The 20261-nt window shown below is 41.9% G+C and overlaps 1 protein-coding gene and 1 long non-coding RNA gene across 5 annotated transcripts in view; one reads left to right on the top strand and one right to left on the bottom strand.

The window, feature by feature from the left end:
- Window positions 1-20261, bottom strand: part of LOC102568548 (uncharacterized) — a 99352-nt gene that overhangs the window by 61466 nt on the left and 17625 nt on the right. For all 3 annotated transcript variants that reach the window (XR_009461690.1, XR_009461691.1, XM_059726351.1), the window contains exons 6-11: window positions 19964-20063; window positions 14756-14986; window positions 13164-13313; window positions 8545-8665; window positions 6777-6908; window positions 4696-4806 (exon numbers count right to left, since the gene is read on the bottom strand). Coding sequence is in view for 1 of the 3 variants with exons in the window: in XM_059726351.1 (XP_059582334.1) it covers window positions 4696-4806; window positions 6777-6908; window positions 8545-8665; window positions 13164-13313; window positions 14756-14986; window positions 19964-20063 (845 nt within the window). In the remaining 2 variants the exon portion in view is untranslated. The remainder of the gene's footprint in view (window positions 1-4695; window positions 4807-6776; window positions 6909-8544; window positions 8666-13163; window positions 13314-14755; window positions 14987-19963; window positions 20064-20261) is intronic.
- Window positions 4860-20261, top strand: part of LOC109283605 (uncharacterized) — a 34924-nt gene continuing 19522 nt past the window's right edge. Inside the window, exons 1-2 of one of the 2 annotated variants that reach the window (XR_002090840.2) lie at window positions 4860-4947; window positions 8978-9082. This is a non-coding gene — a long non-coding RNA (uncharacterized LOC109283605). Of the gene's footprint in view, window positions 4948-5496; window positions 6022-8977; window positions 9083-20261 lie in introns of those variants that run through there. The other variant, XR_002090838.2, reaches the window with a different exon arrangement.

Genomic DNA, 20261 nt, shown 5'->3' with positions numbered 1-20261 from the left:
GTCCCTGGCAGGGATGCAGCTTTGCCAGTAGAAGCAGTGTTGCCATCTTGGATCAGGTATAAATATTACACTCCTACTAGTAAAAAAAGGACCTACCAAATTTGTGATTTTGCAATTTTTGTGGAAACCACAAAATTAATAGGTCCCCATGAAAAAGTGTGGGGACTGTGAAAAAGCATGAAATTAGGTAATTGAGCAGGGAAAAAAAGGGAGCTGCAAACAGAAAAGGGCAGGAAACTATGGCTCCTGAACCATGGGGAAAGGGAGGGGAGATATTTGCGGCAGAGTGCAATGGGCCTCTCCGTACCTCAGATTGGCTGAGGGGCCCAGAAGTCCTGCCCCCTCCCTGGAGAGGGACAGATGGCCATCTGTCACTCTCTAGGGAGGGGCAGGACTTCTGGGACCCCTTGGCCAATTAGAGGTGTGTGGGGCCTGCAGCACTATGCTGTGAAAATGGTGACTGTTGTCATGCATGGACCATGAAATCAGGAGGCAGCTGTCCTGAATTCGGTAAGTCCTTAGGTATAAGTGATTGGAAACTGGTCTATACCCATAACAGAATAGAAGTTTGGCAAACATAGACTAGTTTAAATATGGTGGAACCCAGTCTAAGATTTGCCTCCCCACCAAAGGGTGAATGTGTATTCTGAACAAACTAAACAATGCTGCTTACAGAAAAACACGTAACTTAGATCGATTCAGCCTCGGGTTTTTTGAATGTCTGCACCTAGTCATACTGAGTTTGTCACTAGATTTACCAGCTATTTGGATTGCCTGCTGATAAAATGTATGTACCAGTGTGCTATGTGCAATACTTGGTAAATTACCTAATGATATTGTTGGCAACTTTGGAAGTTTTACCTAATAACATCTGAGCTAGGGACAGAAATGACACACAAGGTGGTGATCAGAAACCGGTTCAGATCTGTAACACAACAGAAGTTCAGTGTACATAAACAGGCTGAACTTTTGAAACAGGCTGTTTCAAAATGGCTGAAACCAGTTTAAGATAAACCTGGATGGATGTAGTATCAGACTTAACTGATTTAAGTTAAATCAGTATATTGAATTTCTGTCCCAGATCCCCTCCAGATTCAAGTTAACTCAAAGTCCCCCAGCATCCCAGGATGCTTTGCACCTTCCCTCCTCACAGGGTGGGCAGGCTAGCTTTGACCCAGGCTGTCTGCTCCAGCTGAGCAGGGTGGCATGCTCTGGTGCCCCATGGCTTCTGGCATGGGCCACTCCAGACATGTGGCTGCATTTCTGGAATGAAAAGCAAATGTCTGTTCACTTACTTATCAGTTTAATCTATGCAGTTTAGACTAACCTGCAAAGATTGAATCAAGTCTTTCCTTGAGCAGGGGGGCTGGACCCAATGATCTCACGAGGTCCCTTCCAGCCCTCAACTTCTGTGAATCTGTATGTGAATTCAGCCTCAGGCTTTTTGACTGTCAGTACTTAGCCCTGGTGGTTCTCTAAGGCCTGTCTGGAGAATTTCTCTTTTAGAAGTTGTAGTACATGGTGGAAGCTTTCTGCTGGCAGGGCCTCATCCAAACAAAAGAGATTTGCTGGCAGACTTATGTCAGTTATTAGTTGTGATCTTTTCATACCGCTAGCTGACAGCCCTGCTGGACAAACTTTGTAATGGTCCAGCCTCACACAGGTGCCTTCACTCAGGACTGTGGAGAGGCACCTAAATCTGGGAATGAAGTAGGATTTCAGTGCTTTTCTGTTAGCTGCTTTAAGCACCCTTGGCTCAGGATATCGTACTTGTATGATAGTTACCCAAAAGCCTGTCAACAGCATGGTGGCAGCATCAGCCACAGCAACAATGTAAGCAGGCTCCAATTTCCCTATTTGTGAATTGTGGAGACATCTTTGTGAACTGTGCTCTTGAAGCCAAATGCCTCATTTCTAAAGGTGGACATGCCCAGCACTGTCATACCTGAGTCTCTTTAGAGTAATACATGTTGTTGTAAATTAATGAGAATTAGTCTCCAGGCCACCTAAGATTTCATAGACATTAGGGCTGGAAGGGACCTCGGAAGAACATCGAGTCCAGCCCCCTGCCCAAAGGGCAGGAAGTCAGCTGGGGTCATAGGATCCCAGCAAGATAAGCATCCAGTTTGCTCTTGAAGGTGTTCAATGTAGGCGCTTGAACCACCTCTGGTGGCAGGCTGTTCCGGACCTTGGGGGCTCAGACAGTAAAGAAATTCTTCCTTATGAGAGAGACTTCCTTTCACATCTTTGTAAATTTCATTCTAAACCTTGAAACTAAGAAGAAGAATTCACACAGGATCTCCTCAATGATACTCCTTTACCTCTTTCACAATTTTACATCTTTAATGATTCAGATCATCCCCAGTTATTTTGAATTTGTTATTTAAATAGGTCATCTTGTACCACAATTATTTCTCTTCAGAACAGGAACTCTTTTCTGTTTTTATGGGAGTCAGTAGTCTCTCCCTAATTAAGATTAAAACTTATTTTCCATTATATGGTCTCACTAATTTCCTGCTAAAGCAAAAATCTACATGGCTAAACCTCCTGATAATGGGTTTATTAACAAGTTGAAGTGCATCCAAATGCCGTGTTTTATAAATTAAATGTTAGATTTCATCCAGACATTTTACATTCTTAAAAAAAAATGTTCTGGATCTACCAAGCCAATGCCTAGTTCCTAATTTGTTAATGAGTACATTTGAAAATGTGTTTTCCGCATTTGAGAATTAGTCCAGGGTCTTAGATTTTACTGCTTCTTTCAAATATATCTTAAAGTTTGTAAGACAAGCTATTTCCAAAGGCATTAAAGGAAATAAAGAATTTTTTAACATGATTAATCTCTTCTGAGTCTCACATCTCACCAATAGTTTGTCCAAATTACCTCTACTGGCAGAAGATTATACATGAAAACAGAGCAAAGTATGCCATTGTAGGAATGGGTATTACATCTGACTTTCTTTTTCTTTCACTACAATATGCTGTCCTTCATCAAAAATCTTGCACCTGATAAATTGTTTATGAAGGCATTATCATTAGGAAGATGAGTTGCACCTTTTATACCCTTCCCTTGGTAATGAAGACTCTGTTCAGCTCAGATGAAGTATTGTCAGGAAGGAGAAAAAACCTTCATGAAAAATGGATACTAATGTGAAAGGGATCTCTACTGTTACCAGTCTTAAATACAAAAGAACACTATAACACTTAGAAGTCTCCTGAGAAAAAACCAATAAACAATATAGCTAACTGGCTTGAAAGTAGTCAAAATTGGATGTTTTCATCACTGTTTTCAAGGTTTTCTGCTCAAGTCAATTAAGCACCGATTGATTTATGAGGTTTTTCTTTGTGGTTGCAATTAATTTTGAAAATTGCTGACAACTGAAAAAAATCTAAATCATTTTGGGTACTGTAAAAAAGTAAGTTATTTTGTTTGCTGTTGGGGAGTAAAAAGGAATATTGTAAAATATTACTTTTTTTTAGAAATACTGAAAGGAATTATTATATCATGTACAATACGCTATGAGGAACATACCCTTTTAAAGTTAGTCCTTAGGAAAAGGTAATTTTAGCGAAGGGGTAAAATACAAAGATAGACACTGACCTACTTCATCCTGAGACCAAAGTTTAAACTTCTGTAGTTTTACAGTTTAATATATAATGAAGAAATAAACTCAGTTGTTTAAAATGTCATTAACTGCTAAGCCACTGACGCAAGCAAATCCCATCAGCTTACTAAAAATAAAAATGTTCTGACCTTTAAAAATACTCTACTCAATTTAGTTCCAGGTATATATGGTGTTGGAGAGTGACTAAAAGAGAGGTTTGCTGAAATGCAAAGTGCTATTATGATGCCACTTGCCTATGGTGGTGACTATTGATAGGCTGCTGCAACGACTTCATACCTAGCTCCAAATTTAAAGCAGCTGCTGGAAAAGACAGAAGATAAACCACCAGCTTCCCCTCATCTGTGGCAAATTCCCATTGTGGTTCAGTTTGCATCAGGCTAATGATGCAATGGAAGTGAATCAGGACTCAGATTCCTCTTGTCTATAGCTTTGCTTTTACAAAACATTCTTTTCTCTACCTGATATTTGCTAAATGGTCTATTTAAAGTTAAATCCTCTTTCACATGACTCTGGTCAGGACAGGAGCTAGCAATAATAGTAGATAATTCTAAGAAGGTATAAATTCCTGTTCTGACACAGAAGATTTTGGACTCTTGCTCAAGGAGATTATTGACCTGGAGGACCTATCTCTACAAATTTTGGACCTTACTGGCCAAGAGGATTACTAGGAAACAGATTAATCAGTAACAGATTCTAATATTGATATCACAGTAACACCAAAAAGAGGCCAACGTAATGTGAATTGTATAAACACATAATAAAAGGAACTTCTGTAATAGACCATGGGCCCAATCTTTAGTTGCTGGCTACTAGCACAGTGTCACCAAAGCCAATGTGAACCAGCTAAGCCTCTGGCCTAAACAGTTTTGTGGCTTTACAATCATCAGGCCTTTAAAAAAAGAACAATTTAAGGAAGAATATTTTCCAGTTTCAGTGCAAAGATGATTGTATGGCAAGAATTTAAAAACCCCTTTAAACAAACAATTATTAGAAGATAAACAGATGACAACATATGCCAATAAGTTTAAGTTAATTATTTTAAGATTGAGTCTTTTTATTTGCTACTTACTTCTTTCTTTTGAACCTTCTTTGTTTCTTTCTCCTTTAATTTTTTCCTGTTTTCATTACAGAAGTCTTTTGCTGATTTGGATGAAAAGTTAATCCTGGTGACTATCTGGGCCTGGAAAACACAGTGATAGAAAATAATACAAACACACTTTTTAAAAATGAAGATGCTATATAATTGCAAAGAACTAAAAGAAATAGATTCAATGTCTTGATTGAACCCCTGGAGCATCAAGAAGCCCCAGTAAGGGTCAAGGTGAGAATGCATTAGGGTGTGTATAGATGAAATGGGGGCCCTAAATTAAAGCAGTGGGTTTTTAAAAACACTGCTTCAATTTAAGGCCAATTAAGCCACCGTGTTGTGCACATACCCCATTTACCTGCCTCTCTGGCAGCAGGGAGAGGAGGGTGAACTGCCAGCGGGGGTGGAGTGATCCCTGGGCTGTGGAAGGGCTGGTGCTTCCCTCTGCAGCAGTAGTGGGCACCCACCCGCAGGCACCCAGCTTGGGCGGTCCTGGGGGGCACCGCAGCTGCGGAGGGAAGCACTGGGCCCCAGCACAGCTCAGGCAGGCAGGCAGGCAGTTTCCAGGGGAAAAAAAAAAAGATCATGCTCACCCCTTTTTTTTCCCTCTCTTGGGCGGAGCCTGCCTTCCCGGGCTGCTGCCAGGCTGCCTGCAGGGCTTCCTGCAGAGCCCCTGAGCTACATAGAGCCCCTGAGCTGCATGGAGTCTGGTGCTTCATTCCACAGGTAGTAGAGCAGCAAACTCCTCGGAGGAGTTTTAGTTTGCTGTGCCCCAAGTCATTTAAGGTGCATTATGCCACCAAATTTGCTACAGTGGCTGTAATTCTTGAACAATATGCTGCTGAGGCGTGCAAACACCAACACCATTAAAGTGGTGCAAAAGCATTTAGCCTGCTTTAAAGTGTTGTGCACACATGCCCCTCATTTTGTCTACACACGGCCCTAGATGCTAGACAAATGCATCTTTTCATTGCCTGCATTCATACTAACTTAGCAAAATTGGATCCTCATCTTTTGACTCTAGATACCACCGTGGTACAAATCCACATGTAAATAACAGTAGCGCTTACAGTGCTTGTCTAGGAATTGGGAGGCCTGGTTCTAAGGTTTCCTCAGCCTGAGAGGTTTAAAGTGCACATCTTCTGCTTCCCTCCTAACCACCAGGCTATAAGCAAGGCTGGTGAACAGGGCAGGCACTCTCCACCATTCTGTTGGAAGCTGTGCCTCTGCGCAGAAAGGAATGCAAGATTCTTTAGCTTAAAAGACAGAGCACAGAAGGAGGCATGACACTCTCGGCTGCTGGTTCAGGTATTCAGCAGGGGTCAGGGGGTTTGAGTTCCTTCCAGGACTGGACTGTTTATGCATTTTACATACAAGAGTCACTGGATTAAAAAAAAAATTGAAATAATCCTGGGAGGAAGCTATTTATATAAAACAACTGGGCTCCTGGTTTGTAAATCACAATGGGGCTTAGGTAGGAGCTCCTTGTTCTGTAGGTTGTGGCATTCTGGGCATATGCAAAACCGTAACTGCAGGCAGCAACAGAGCTTTCAGGCCACATAGGTACTTTTGGGGTTGCTTTGGTTCTTTCTGGATCACAATTTTGGACGTAGGGTCCTAAAATCAATGTAATTCTTTTTCTTGAAACTGGCACTTGGTTATTTGATTTTTCTGGATAAGAGCCATAATTACATGCACATTTTGCAATTTTTTAACTATTGCTTGTTCACATATGGGAAAAAGAAGTTTATAAAGTAAACTGGAAGGTGTTTAAAAATTTGATTTGAACATAACTGCGAAGCAAATATTTAAGAAGCTTTGGCTGCTGAACTCAAGAATTTACTACTGTTTCCACATTTCTAAAAGTGCAGGAACAGTGTAGTAAGAGATAGATTGCTAAGAAATACACCTTTCTTGCAAAGCTATATTTATCCCTACCTATTAGCAGGGATTGCAAAAGATGAAAGGGCTAATATTAAGGGCTGCTGTCTCAGTGTAAGCTTATCTGTCTTAAAAGCTGTCGACTGACTGATATTTTTAATAGACCTTGATTTGCAACATACCAGGTCTTCTAACTGCGGAGGAGATGTACCCTGTACAGGTGACAAAGACAAACGCACACTTTCATGTTGCCACTTGTAGACCATGTTAATAGCAAAGCGCCCTGCAATCCTCACAGTGATGTATTCATTAACCTGTATTAAAATAAAAGGGCAGTTGTGAACCACACGCAGTCTTTATTCATATGGTCCAGGAAGAAGATACTGCAGTCTGAAGCCTTGAAATGTTAACAATGATGCTACGGGATTGACTATTGAAAATGATGGTCATCAATACAATGGTCCTCATTGTTGGTTAAATTTAGTGGTGAATTCTGATTATGTCCACAGTAAGGGCACACACACTAATGCTGCCAAAATAGAGTTGTATGTGCAGATGAATTTTGGTCAGAAATAGTTTCAGACCATTTACACAGATTATTCACAACTATGGATATGGCGCACACACAGAAAATTCATTAAAGTGTCTTTTATTTTTCTTGTGATTCTAGACTAACATTAAATACAGTCTTAATGATAACTTCTATGCTTTACGGTTGTTGGTTGTAGCCATATTGGTGTAAGGACATAGGCAGATAAGGTGTTTGGGATAAATGTGGTATCTTTTATTAGACCAACTAAATAGTTGGAAAAATTGTTCTTTGCAAGCTTCCAGGCACAAACACCCTTCTTCAGGCATAGGGAAAGTCTTTACACCTGAAGAAGGGTGTTTGTGCCCAGAAGCTTGCAAAGAACAATTTTTCCAACTGTTTAGTTGGTCTAATAAAAGATCTCATATTTACCCAAAGAACCCTGTCGTCTTAATGATAATACATTTGACAATTTTTGTTCAAAATCCAAATGGCAGAAATAGAACCAAAGACATTTCCATCATAATTTGCTTTCCTCTTTACAGGCTTTGTAAGAGAGAAAGCCAAAGATCTAGCATGAGATTTCTTCAATGTTGAATTCTCACAGGAGAAAAAATAGAGTTATATTTGAAAACACCAGTGACAGAAGCTGCACGAGTCTCAATGCCATTTTTGTTTCTCCTCAGCTGGGCTGCCAGCTTAGGTAACATGAGCCAACCATGTAACAGAAACCATCTGTGTTTGTGGGCTACCTGTCATTCTGTCAGGGCTCCTGTCTGTATTCATTGTATAAAGTATTAAACACAGTGCCAGGAGCTCTGCGTCAGATAGCAAACAACTAAACCTGACTTGACCTCTTAAGTTGTGAGTATATTTACAAACTCACAGCCTGAAGGCTTACTTAAGGATTTTAGAAGCAAAATGTTGTACCTTCATTGCCAGGGTCATTTAGGGATTGTATGACTGAACCAACAACCACTGAAGTCACTGGGAGCTTTCCAGTTGACTTCAGTGGCACCAGATCAGGCCTGAAATCAAGTTGCTTGCTACTAAACATTCACAGATGATACATGAACAGCAGTAACAAGTCTGGAAGAGATTGTTCCAAAAACTGCTTCTAGCAGGTAGGATGTCCTCCGGAGAGTCTGAGCTCATGGATCCATTCTCTCAGCAGTGCTGAGGAAGTCACTTACCATTTCTTTGTCTCTGATTCCACATGAATAAAAGCTAGATGACATTTCTTGCTCTGTTACATGAGGATTGAGGGTATTAGGTAGTTATTCTTTGCAAAGCATTTTGAGGATAGAAAATGTGACAGGTTATTGTCTTTGAAATTAAGAAATCTTCCAGAGAGCCAATGACATTGAGAAAGAAGTTAACAAGAGAAAAAAAAATCAAGCACATAATGGTATAAATATTACCTGTATTATAACTGGCTCACTAAGATTTCCCTCCCGAGGCCATTTCCATTTTCTGATTATTTCTCCATCTTTGTTAGTCATCATGCCTCCTTGCTGATTAAACATCATTGCTACAGTGTTACTGCAAACAACCACAAATGTGAAACCAGTTTTTCATGGTTTACTTTAGTAAAATATAATCAGGCTGAGGAAATTGCTTTGATCCACGTGATTTTAAATTAACCTACTACCTTGCACAAACAGCACTTCAACCAGCTTTTCACAAGGTACACACCTGCGAGGCCTACATAAATAATTTTGCCTGTTACAGATGGAATAGTGATGCACAAAGAGGTTAAATGCTGGTTTTAATAATTACATGAAATGTAGGAATGTTTGAAAAACTGGTGTGTAATGCATTGTGACTTTTAATGTGACACTTTCTTATTCTTAGGCCATTCTTGATGAGTAATGAAATTCTTCACATGCAAGCATGAAGCTGAAGGAGAAAGAAGGTTAGGTGAAGTCACATGTTTATCAACCCCAAAAGAGTATGTTGGTAAGACCTTTGAACTGATTGTCTGAGGCACACTGCTGTTGTATTTCTCTGTTAGTAAGACTGACCATACTATTGCATTTATCAAATTACTCGTAGCTACCCCAGCACACACATGTCAGCTGACCTGCTTGGATCTTATATTTTGAAATAATATATTCTGAGTTCCAAAGAAAAGACTTTAAGGTAATCTGAAACTCTGCAAAGGATTTTTTTTAAATCCAAATGTGTGCTTTTTGTTTCTATAAGCTATACACAAAAGGTATGATAAGATTTTTAACTTTTATTTTTATTTTTGTATCTTTAGAGATACAAGGATGTCCTATCTGATCTTCCCTGGTTCTGCTGGAAAGTCTCATATTCAGACGGAGAGATTTTACACCTTAGTGTAAAGGGCCAGGGTGAAAAATCTTTAACAAAGACATATTTCTTAAAGTCTCACTGGGATTTGGACTTAAGGATGTGCTAATAAAAAGAAAACAGTTTTAAGAATCTGACTTAAAAACTGTGTTTTGCCCCTCATATGATTTTGCTTGTTTTCCTATCATCATAGAGTTACCCAGGGGAGACGCATCTCAAATTTTCAATATTTTTAATTGAGAATTTTTTTAATGCATGTATTTACTTTAAAAACACATTTTTTTTTCCAGAAAAGGTCATAAGCCTTAGAAAAAGTTTAAAAATTCTGTAAAAAAAACAACAAAAAGGAGGTTTAAAAGATTCTACCCACCCTGACCTAAAAAAAAGTACAGGTTCCACAAAACGATGACTATCATATTGCTCAGACTCCAAGGACATGTTCAGCCAGGTGATGATAAACCCACAGTACCTGATTTCTTTCCAGCTGCAGGCACTTGCATGTCACATTGTTACTCCACTCTAGCCTTTATTCAGCTTTGCAGAACATGTATTTCTTATCTCAGAATATTATGTAGTTGGCTAACAATCAAGGACCATAAAAGAGAAAAGTTAAAGGGGAATCTAAGTGGTGGGTAGACAACAGTAATAAAGTGTACTTACCACATGTAAAAATACTGAGCATTGCACAAGAAATATATAGTAATTATGCTCCTAAAAGGGATGTGTTCTCATTTATGGCTGCATGCTTTAAATGGGACTAAACTTCTGTGTAAATCATTTAAATGTATGTTTTTGTTAGGCAGGAGAATGGGGGCGGGGGCAGCATACGCACATGCATGTATGCATGCGTGCACACACATGCCCTGCTCCTGTGTGGATATGTAAAGTGCTGTTCTCTTTTGACTGCACTCGGAATTTTATAATGAATATTCAGAATGCCAGTTTCTTCCTATAGCCTTTTGTTGGATATGCTTTTAATTATTGGTGTCTTTAATTGAATTGCCTAAAGCAAGGGTGGGTAGCCTTTTGCTGGTGCAGGCTACAGCTTGTGACTCTGTCATGGCTGTGGCGGGAAGTCTCAATCCCTCAGAACAGCCAGCTGCCTGCATTCACCCTCATTGCAGACCGGACTCCTCTACACAGAAGGAATCACAGATGCAGAGGAGTAGCAAGCTTCACAGCTGAAATAAATGCTGTGGTGGAGATTGGTGGCATGGAACAGCTCCATCGCACCTCTTCCCCTCTGCCAGATCAGACATCTTTGTCAGGGTCAAATCTGGTCCATGAGCCGTAGGTTGCTGAATTATGGCCTACAGGCATCCCAGCCCAACCTCAAATGAAATAAAAGGATAACTGGTTGTTGGAGTCAGAAAAAACATTGAAAGTAATATTGTACAACACAAAAATGACAGATTAAATTAAATCCAGTGAAAGAAATAAAATAGAACTAAAATCAAAATACCAGAATATAATACACACCGTGTTTGTGAAAGATAGAGTGAAGAAAAAAGATTTTTCCAGCTGGGACAGAGCCTAATCTTCAACTGACTCACCCTCACTTGCTTGCTTTACTAAAGTAGAAGCACTAGCTGTTGCTGAAGACTGCTTTTGATGGGTGGATCTCTGATTCTGAAAACAGCTAGTTTCCAAGGCTGTTAAATAGGAAAAGAGAGACAAGAACCAGACAGCAAAATTACCCTAAACATGTTTGGCTCGATTAGTGGAACCTCAGGACCATTAAAAACAAGAGGGGTGGGGGGAATCATTAACACCTCTAGAGTGAGCAACAATGACCATTGAGTCAATTGAGTCTCTCATCTGCCTGAATAGCAATAGCACTGTGGAGCAGGGATCAAACAGGTGCTTCTATCCCAGTCAGAAAACCAACTTCCCTGCTTAATACACACACCCCAATTTGGGGGGAGGGGCTGACTTTGGGTGGAAAAGTGTGTGTGGTGTGCAAGAACTACGGTATTTAAAATTAAGGGTCTCAAGTATGCACTTAACTGAGATCTGCTAAGACAATAATATGACTCAATTAAAGACAACTGTGACAACTCTATTATAGAGATACTTTAAGGGCCCAGTTACAGAGCAATTTATAAATTGCTCTACAGAAGGGTTCAACAGCTCCTGCTTCTCTATAGAGATGTGCAGTGTTCATAATTCACTGAAAAATATATAATGAAAATCAATCTAATGATACATTTAACAAACAGTATTTAATTCTCTGTGATGTTCATAAAACAGTGAAAACTATGTGAAGGTATTTGATAAATGCTTTTCTTCCTGCGGGCTGGTGATCTACACCAGGGGTGGGCAAAATACAGCTCATAGGCTGAATCTAGGCCACCAACAGATTCAATCTGGCCCATGGCCAGGCAGTCTCCAACTCATTGGGTCAGGTCCACAGGCAGTTGGTGGCTCTGACTCCAGCCACTGTGTGGTGCTGGGCAGGCGGGTGGATGAGGCTGTTTCCACCCAGCAGCATCAACTCTTGATGTGGTGGCATCAGCTGTGGACCTGGGCAGGGGCTCCTGCCACAGCCAGCAGGCAGCAACATGAGCTGTGGATGGCTCCAGCGAGTTCAGGAGCCCCAAGGCAGAACCTGCTGGTGGCATCCACAACTGACAATGCCAACTTCCCTGCATAGAGAAGCTCCCACTCAGAGCCCTGATCCAGAACCTGCTGGCAGTGTCAGCTGTGGACTCAAAAAGGAGCTTCTGCTATGCCGGGTGGGCAGTGGCATCAGCTGTGGACACTGCTGGCAGGTTCTGTGACAGGACTCCGGGACCTGCTGGCTGCACCCACAGCTGATGATGCTGTCCACCCACTGTGGCAGAAGTCCCTGTTAGGGTTGCCAGTTGAGTCTTGGGACTCCTGGTGAACTACAGCTCTGTCTGGGTTCTGGAGGGAAGAAGGGAGGGGGAGAGAGAGACAGAGAGAAGAGAAGATACCAAGAGAGACAGGGAGAGAGAAATGGATGTGGCCCTTGACAGGTCACCATGGCCCTCCAGCCAAAATAATTGCCCACCCCTGTCCTAGGCCATGATTCACGGTCTAGGACAGGGGTAGGCAACGTTTTTTGGCCAGAGTGCTGAAAAAACCACAATGTCTATCTTGGAAGGTGCTGGAGTGCCAACATGCTGGAGCCTGGGGCAGCTGTTTGCAGCCTCCCGGCTGCAGACGGCCCATGGAGGGCTTGCAGCCTCCCAGCCTCCTGCTGGGAGCAGCCGGGGCTCCATGTCTGGCAGCAGCTGCATAGAGCACAGGCTGGCAGTGGTGTGCCAAGCAAAATGGCCTTGCGTGTGATGCTCGGCACGTGTGCTGGGGGTTGCTGACCCCTGGTCTAGGATGTTTTGGAGATGATGTTGCATAGTCTCCATCGCTTGTAGTATGGAGGCTCAGCAGAGTAGCCTTTCTTCAAGTGTTTGAGAGCTGGGATGGGAGTGAACAACTGTTGCCATGTCTCCCTTCCCATGTGAAAGGTTTCTGTCTTCAGGAGATTTGATGTTTTGTTACTATTTCACCGTATAAATCAGGAGATAACTATTCAAAATGGTCTCCACTCAGCTTCAAAATTCAGATGATGCTGGGGTTTGATTATTCAAGATCTCACGCTCATTAATTCATGACTTTGAGCACTATATTAGGTACAGCGCCGATTATAGTGCCTTGTATAGTACACAGTATAGTAGCATTTTTTTTTAAGGCAAATACTTACCTGTTAGAAAAGCAAATACTGCCATGCCCAGAAGGTGTAAAGGTTCCAAGTATGGTCTGACTGGGAGAGTCACTGAATATGTTGGTGTATACGCCCCCACCTGGGAGATCAGAATAGCTTTGGCAAGCTGCCAGATGCTCAGAAGGATAGCTGAAGTCTGAGTCAAGGAAGTGGGTTTGTTTGTTTGTTTTCCTGATAACCTAACATCAGCCTTGTGATTTCTGTTACATGCCCATGCCAAGAGCTAAGAATCCCAGCCCAGGGCTGCCTGCTCCTCTGTCTTGAGGCACCTTGCAACCCCAGCCAGATGGGGGGTGGCTTGCTGGGGTGCAGGGTTCCTCAGTGCAGGGGCACTGCAGCATGCAGAGATGAGGGAGCAGGCAGCTGAGGGCAGAGTAAGTGCCCTTATTCTGCCAGCTGGGCTGCCTACTCCCCTGTCTCCACATTTGTGCCAGCACACAGCACTTTGGTGTGCTTTGTGCTGCTTTTTTCTCATGGTATTTTTTTTGCTACCAGGAAATCCTAGCAAATTTGCCCCAGTGCTGCAAATCAGCAGCATGGGGCATGGTTTAATGTGCAACGTGCGGTTTGTAGTGCCACAAAGAAGTTGCGTGCTACGATCCCGCCACATCAAGCAGCACATCTCTATGTGCTGCTCCCCATCTGGCTGGGGCACAGAGTACCTCAGCGTGGGGGCTGCCTGCCAGCTAGCTCCATGCTGAGGCACCCTGTGCCCCAGCCAACCCTCTTGACCCCCACAGCACATGGAGCAGCAGGACAATGTGTCCCACTGCAAACTGCATGAGCAGGGGCATGCACTGCAGCACAATGTAGTGGCACACTATTTGTGCTGCTCCAAATCCACAGTACAAGTGCCTGGCCCTGTTCATGTGGATGTGGCCTTAATGGACTACAGAGATCTTGGGACCCCTGGAATATAAGAGAAAGTGGGGCCACTTGCTTTTCAGTCTTTCATGGAATGGGTGGTCAAGAAGAGTTGGAGAATGGGCAGAGCCTTGCCTACAGGATTCACCTTATTTGCTGAATCAGAGAGAGAGAAGTAGATGGTAAATTCCTGCTGGTATAGATCAATAGGAAATAGAGAAATGTTCTGTGACTCAGGTTTGTGCTTCCTGTTTTGGCTTCTCTTAGGGTTAGCAGGTATACATTTTCCCATGGATCAGATTATACTTGACAGTATAGGGTAGTGCCCCAGAGTAAAACTAATTAAAGTTCTGTTTGTTCAGGTTAAATGCATAATACTTCAGCGGATTACACTGTAGCTCTTGATATGTCCCAGTTGCAATTAAAATAAAAGACTAGGTATAATTCTTTTTTTTTTTTTTTGGGGGGGGGGGGGGAGTATATGGGTGGGCCCATTTGCTTAATCTTGGCCTGACTCTTGACTTACCTACATGTTGTTGCCATATCAATACAAGCCAATAAGCAGATAACAAAATGACAACGCTTTGCTCTTCTGAATTTTCCTAAGATTTAATGCTTCAAGGAAAAAAAAGCCAAATCATTTTTTCATATGTTGAAACCCTCCCCCAATCTCCATTCACTTCAACTGTATTAAATCTAAAGGATACTAAACCAATGATGAGCCGTCAATTAGCCCGTAATGCAGTTTTTTCCATGCTGGATCCATCTGCTTAATTGTTGGTATTTGTGGTTTTCCATTCAGCAGCTCAAATGTGAATGTTTTAGAGCTCTCTCTCTTAAATTTCTTGTTGAAGATTTCTCTCCCACCATCACCATAGTGGCGGAGAATTACTGGCTTGTCAAATCCTGCAGCTTTCAGCTTGGATAGCTGATCATTTCTGTTTGGAGAAGAAAAAAGGAGAGGAAAAATAAACCCTTGATAACTTCCCAGTGGAATAAATCCTGTCAGTTTTACCCAGGCAAAACTGACAGTAATTTAAATGAAAGTTTGGTTGAATAAAGGCTACAAAGTTTGGTCAAATATTTTTCCAATTTAGTAAAAGATTGTCAAAGCTACTAACTTAAGCAGGAATCCAAATCCCTTAAGCACTTTTGAAAAACCTCAGCCAATCAATACTGACATTGCTTAATGTCTGTCCACATTTGCTCATTGTACATAGGCAATGCCAGGTGTGTGCTGTAAGTAGTGGTAGAAGTTGCATGATACAATGTGAATGGTTCTCAGAGGGAAGAGCTCCTGTTTAAGAAGGTTTGGTTATTATGTACCTACAGGAACAATGACAAAAGCAGTAGATCTAAATTTTCACCTGGAGTATCAGAAAAATGCAACTTGTTGTTTCTGTTCTGTTCCCCTCCCCATCTGCTGGTTCCTCTTGATACAGAAGCCTCTCAGTCCCAACAGGTTTAAATTCTGTCAGCATAAAATATCAGATTCCCAGCTGAGCCCAGCCACGCCTAAAAAGCCTTCTTTGGCACTAAATTTCTTTACAATCATGACTAACAGCACTTCTGAAAGATCTTTCATCTGAAGATCTCAAGGAGTTTTATAATCATTCAGTAAATAAAGCCTCACCAAATCAATATTATTTATGCCCATTTCAGAGATGGGAAATTCAGACTGAGAGCAGTCAAACTCATTGCATGAGATCACATAACAGGTCTGTGGCTGGTCTGGAACTGAAGATCACAAAGCAGATATTCTGCTGGTATAAATTGTCAGAGATCCCTTGCCAACAAGGGGGGCCCATAGTTTGAGCCAGTTAAAGATCTGTTCCCAGATCTCCAGTCTCCTACTCTTGCACTTTAACCCCTAGATCAGCTTTGAGCCTGCAGACTTTTCCTGCTGCCTTTTCTTTGTTTACTTCATTTTTATAAGCAACAACAATATTGAAATATAAAAAATCATATTGACAGTAATATTTTTGTATATTTCAGTATTCTAGCTGATCATGAAAAAGAAACATAACTGGAACTGAGGGATGGCTAAATCAGAATTCTGTCTACTAGTTGTGGTTTAATCTTGCCAGCTTTTCTTTTCAGACTTATTCTTGTCAGACTTTTCACTTATAACATTTTGTATATACTTTTATATAATAGAATTTGAGCAGATATTCAAACCAAGTTATTTCAAAAGTTTAATATAAAATACAGTCATTAGGAAGCAAAGTTGCTACAAAAGCTGGTCACTTCTCAGTAAAGCTATACATTAGCTAGTAGAAATCTGAGAGGCATTCCTGTCTGTTAGCCAAGATTTCTTACATTTTCAATTCTGTAAAAAATAAAAAAATTAGTACTAAGTATAACTTTGTGCTGACCAAGCTAAATATAAACATTCAATAACAGTCAAATGCTAGAGTGCTGGCCTAGAATCTGGCAACTGCCCAGGATCAGGATTTCAATTCCAAATAGATGGGCCATTTTGTTCTGGAAACCTTATAGAGGAAATACGTTCAGCATCTGTGGAAGGTAATTCTTGTCCTTGCCCTAATGGAGAATACTTGTCAAATGTGGGAGACCCAGGTTCAGCATCCTTCTATAAGCTCAAAGGTATACAAATTGACATCTCCCATCAGCTCCCAATATGATGTATTTTTAAGGTTTTTATTGTTTATTTTTGTGTATCCGATTATTCTTGAATGCGAAGATGCACAAGGAATCTTGGGGTCAGGGTATAAACCCCAGGTCAGCAAAGCAGCCTTTCTTCAAGTGTTTGAAAAAGCCAGGATGGGAGTGAAAAACTGTTGCCACATGTCTCCTTTCCTGTGTGTGTTTTCTGATTTCTCTCCTCCTAGGGAAACACCTTCATCAGTGAGCTACATAGTCAGAGTCTCTTTTACTTGCTCTCTCTCTCTAGCCCTGTGCCTCATTCATTTCTTTCTGCAGTTTCCAAGGTTGAATGCAAGGGATGGAGAGTGCCCCATCTAGAAAAACCTAAGACCTGTTGGCTGGGACACTCTCCTAAGAGGTAGGAGATGGGGGTTTGGAGGTCCCTCCCGCTGAGGAGGACACTGGACCCGAGTCTCCCACTCCCTGGGCATTCTAAACACTAGGCTGGGCACCACTGACCTTCAAAGAAAAGAGTACCCAAAGGAATCATTTAGGCACCTAAGTTGACACATCAGAATTTGAACTGCAAATCCCAGTCTCCAGTGCCTAACTCAGGACTGCAGTTAGCTGCCTAAATCTAGGACAGAGATGGGATTTCAGACACATTCCTCTTCAGCATTTCCTACTGGCTGGCCTATGAATCCCATTCTCAGGTACTGAACTCTCCCCATTTTCTGTATCGGGGACTTTGGGTGCTTAACTTAGTTTTTTAATTCCGCTCCTTGCTGGACCTCACCCTTTGTGCAAAACCCCAAAATTGATCCTTCCTAGCAGGGGTGGATCAAAGTGGGACACTGATGCAGTCAGTGCCACACACTGCGCAGTGAGCTCTTTGAAGTCACTGACTGATCAGTGCATGTCTTGCCAGAGCTCTGCATACAGTGAGCTCAGAAAGTTCCCTGCACCCCCAACTACTGACCTTGGACTGGCTCATGCTCTCTAGTATTCCTAATAATGATTACATACATTATTTGATCAGCCCTAATAAATATACTCTTAATATTTGTTATTATCTAAGATACAAGATAAACTGTTAATAAACCTAATTTGTATATTACTATAGCCAATATACTAAATAATCAGAAGGGTGTTAAAATACAGGAGACCCTTGCCATTCATGGGGGATACAAGAACGTATCCCCTGCAAACGGTGAAATCCACAAATAAGGCACTGTGTTCATGAACACCATCTGTGCTCATGAATGCACTGCCCCCAGCAGCTGGGGTGGGGCACAGCTGCACTGGCGATGGCAGGAGCATGGTGGTGGCAAGCACAGAGCTCCTGAGGAGCTCCTTTAAGTGTATTTAAGATGCAGCATTTGAGAATATTTGAAACCGTGAATACCAAATGCACAAATAGCAAGGGTTTCCTGTATCGGGATTAATGTTTAGAAACTATGCTGTACTTACAGATCTACACAGATTAATCTTAATAGCTGCGTTTATATGTAATGGGTATTTATATTTAGTAATTGTCTTCATAACTCCTAATTAAGCCTGATCTGTTTTATAACCTAGTGCCTATAGTTGGTAGGCCCTAACTGTCCACTGTGCCCATATGTGACAGCTGATGGGATCTGGCTGCAGCTCCCTGACTCAGGGCTAACTAGTCCTGGTATAAGTTATAGCAGGAGAATAGTAGCATAAAGTTCCTATGCTAGTTGAGGATCAGACATAGCAGAAGCACACAATGCCCACATGCTCTGCATGCACAAAACATGGAAAAGAGGCAGTGAAGCCCCCCTGAGGGCACCCCACACTGTTCCTGAGAGCTTTGTCTCTAGTGTATTGTAAAATGGAAGCTCCGCTGCCCCATTTCTGGGTTTAGTGCTGGAGACTGAATTGACCCAGACTGGCCCCATGAGCAGGGCCTGGGATGCATACTGCCTGTGGTGCCTGTTCTGGCCACTCTGGGAACCATGCCACATGCAGCACCCACCCTGGGCATTCACCACACATAACACCTGCTCCTACAGATTTAAGACATGCTGCACATGGAACCCACTTTGCAGCTGAAATAGGCACTACTCTAGGTGGTCTGGAATCTGTGCTACATGTGGCACCTGTCCTGTCTGGACTTCACTACTCAAGCCACCTCCTCTGGGACCCATGGTACATGAGGCACGGATCTTGGAGGAGGCACTGGATCTGGCATGGAGGGGAGGGAAGGGAGAAAGGGCCCGGCATCTGGGGGCCCCTTTGCCTGATCCAGCCTGTGCTACCCCATGTCACTCATCCAGCCCATAGGGCCAGATGAGTCTGACATCCATGGTTTAGTGTATAAAGAATGGGAGCAGGTAGACACAGGGGTTCTTTGCTACTGCTGCCCTCTCAAGAGTACTTAGTGGACCCTTAGTTATCTGAACAATCTAGTCCTTTGGGCCTTATATCTCAGTCCTCTCTCAAACCCTGATTGAGGGCAGGAGCCTTTGTAGTATTTTGCAGGAATATTTTGTAGAAACTAGGCATGTCTACATGTGCATTTATGCTGGCTTAAATTTACTGCGTTGGAAGAGGCCGGCATCTACACGTGCAGGCATTAAAGCGCATTAACACTGTATGTGGGCTGACTTGGGACTAAAGTTAGTTCCAAGTCAGTCCACACACACACACACACGCGCGCGCGCGCGCGCGATGTTACTGCCCAGTAAGGCGTTTACATGTGTGTTACTGTGCAGTAACTAATCAGGCGTAAATTTGATCCCTGCATGATACAGGGATCAAATTTATGCTCAAATTGGCATAAGTTGCCATCTTTACTGTGCAGTATGAGTGTGCATGTGTAGACATGCACCCATACTGAGCAGTAATTTTGGTTACGGTGCAGTAAATGCACACATGTAGATGCACCCAGAGAGTGCTATTCTGTATTTTGTATAGTGGTATTCATAGGTCAAGATGTTTTCTGTTGTAAAATATATTTAAACAAGCTGTTGTGACTGTGATATAAAACATTTACTCAAGATTAATAACAATTTGAAAACATTAATCCTGGCCAATCATTAATCCTCCAAAATGCTTCTGCTGATGTTGGAAGATAAAAATTAAAAAGTGCATTTTTTTTCTTTTTATGAATAGTGAAGGTTTAACTGAGTTCCAAAAATCTTCAGAGAAATAATGATCTCTATATTATCAATTCAGATTGTTTGAATCATCTCCCATCATTTCAGTTAATAATACTGTAAAGACACTGCCATACAGGTTAACCCCAACAAGAATGAAAGGAAACTGAAACCCCAGTTTGATACATTTGTAGCTGTGCTTGTCCGAGTCTCTCCACTGCCCAGACATATGGTATTTTCCAGTCAAGATCTTCTGACTTTGAGTCAGAACGCTGAAAAATCCAACCTTAAGAAACAAAAGGAGAGGTCAGAATTAACTATAGCAAGAGAGTAATCTTTTAAATGTTGGTCCAAGGCATTGCCAATACAATGTAAGGCTTGTTGATACAATTATGAAGTTTCAGTAGTTGTTTATTTTCTAAACCAGCTTCTTGTTAGTAGGAGAGAGAGTGCATTCCAAGCTCCTTTGGTTAAAAAACAAAGA

Source organism: Alligator mississippiensis, chromosome 4, assembly GCF_030867095.1.
Source record: "Alligator mississippiensis isolate rAllMis1 chromosome 4, rAllMis1, whole genome shotgun sequence".
Classification (NCBI taxonomy): Eukaryota; Metazoa; Chordata; order Crocodylia; family Alligatoridae; genus Alligator; species Alligator mississippiensis.
The sequence above is the reverse complement of the archived record's forward strand: the minus strand, read 5'-3'. Positions and strand labels throughout refer to the sequence as shown.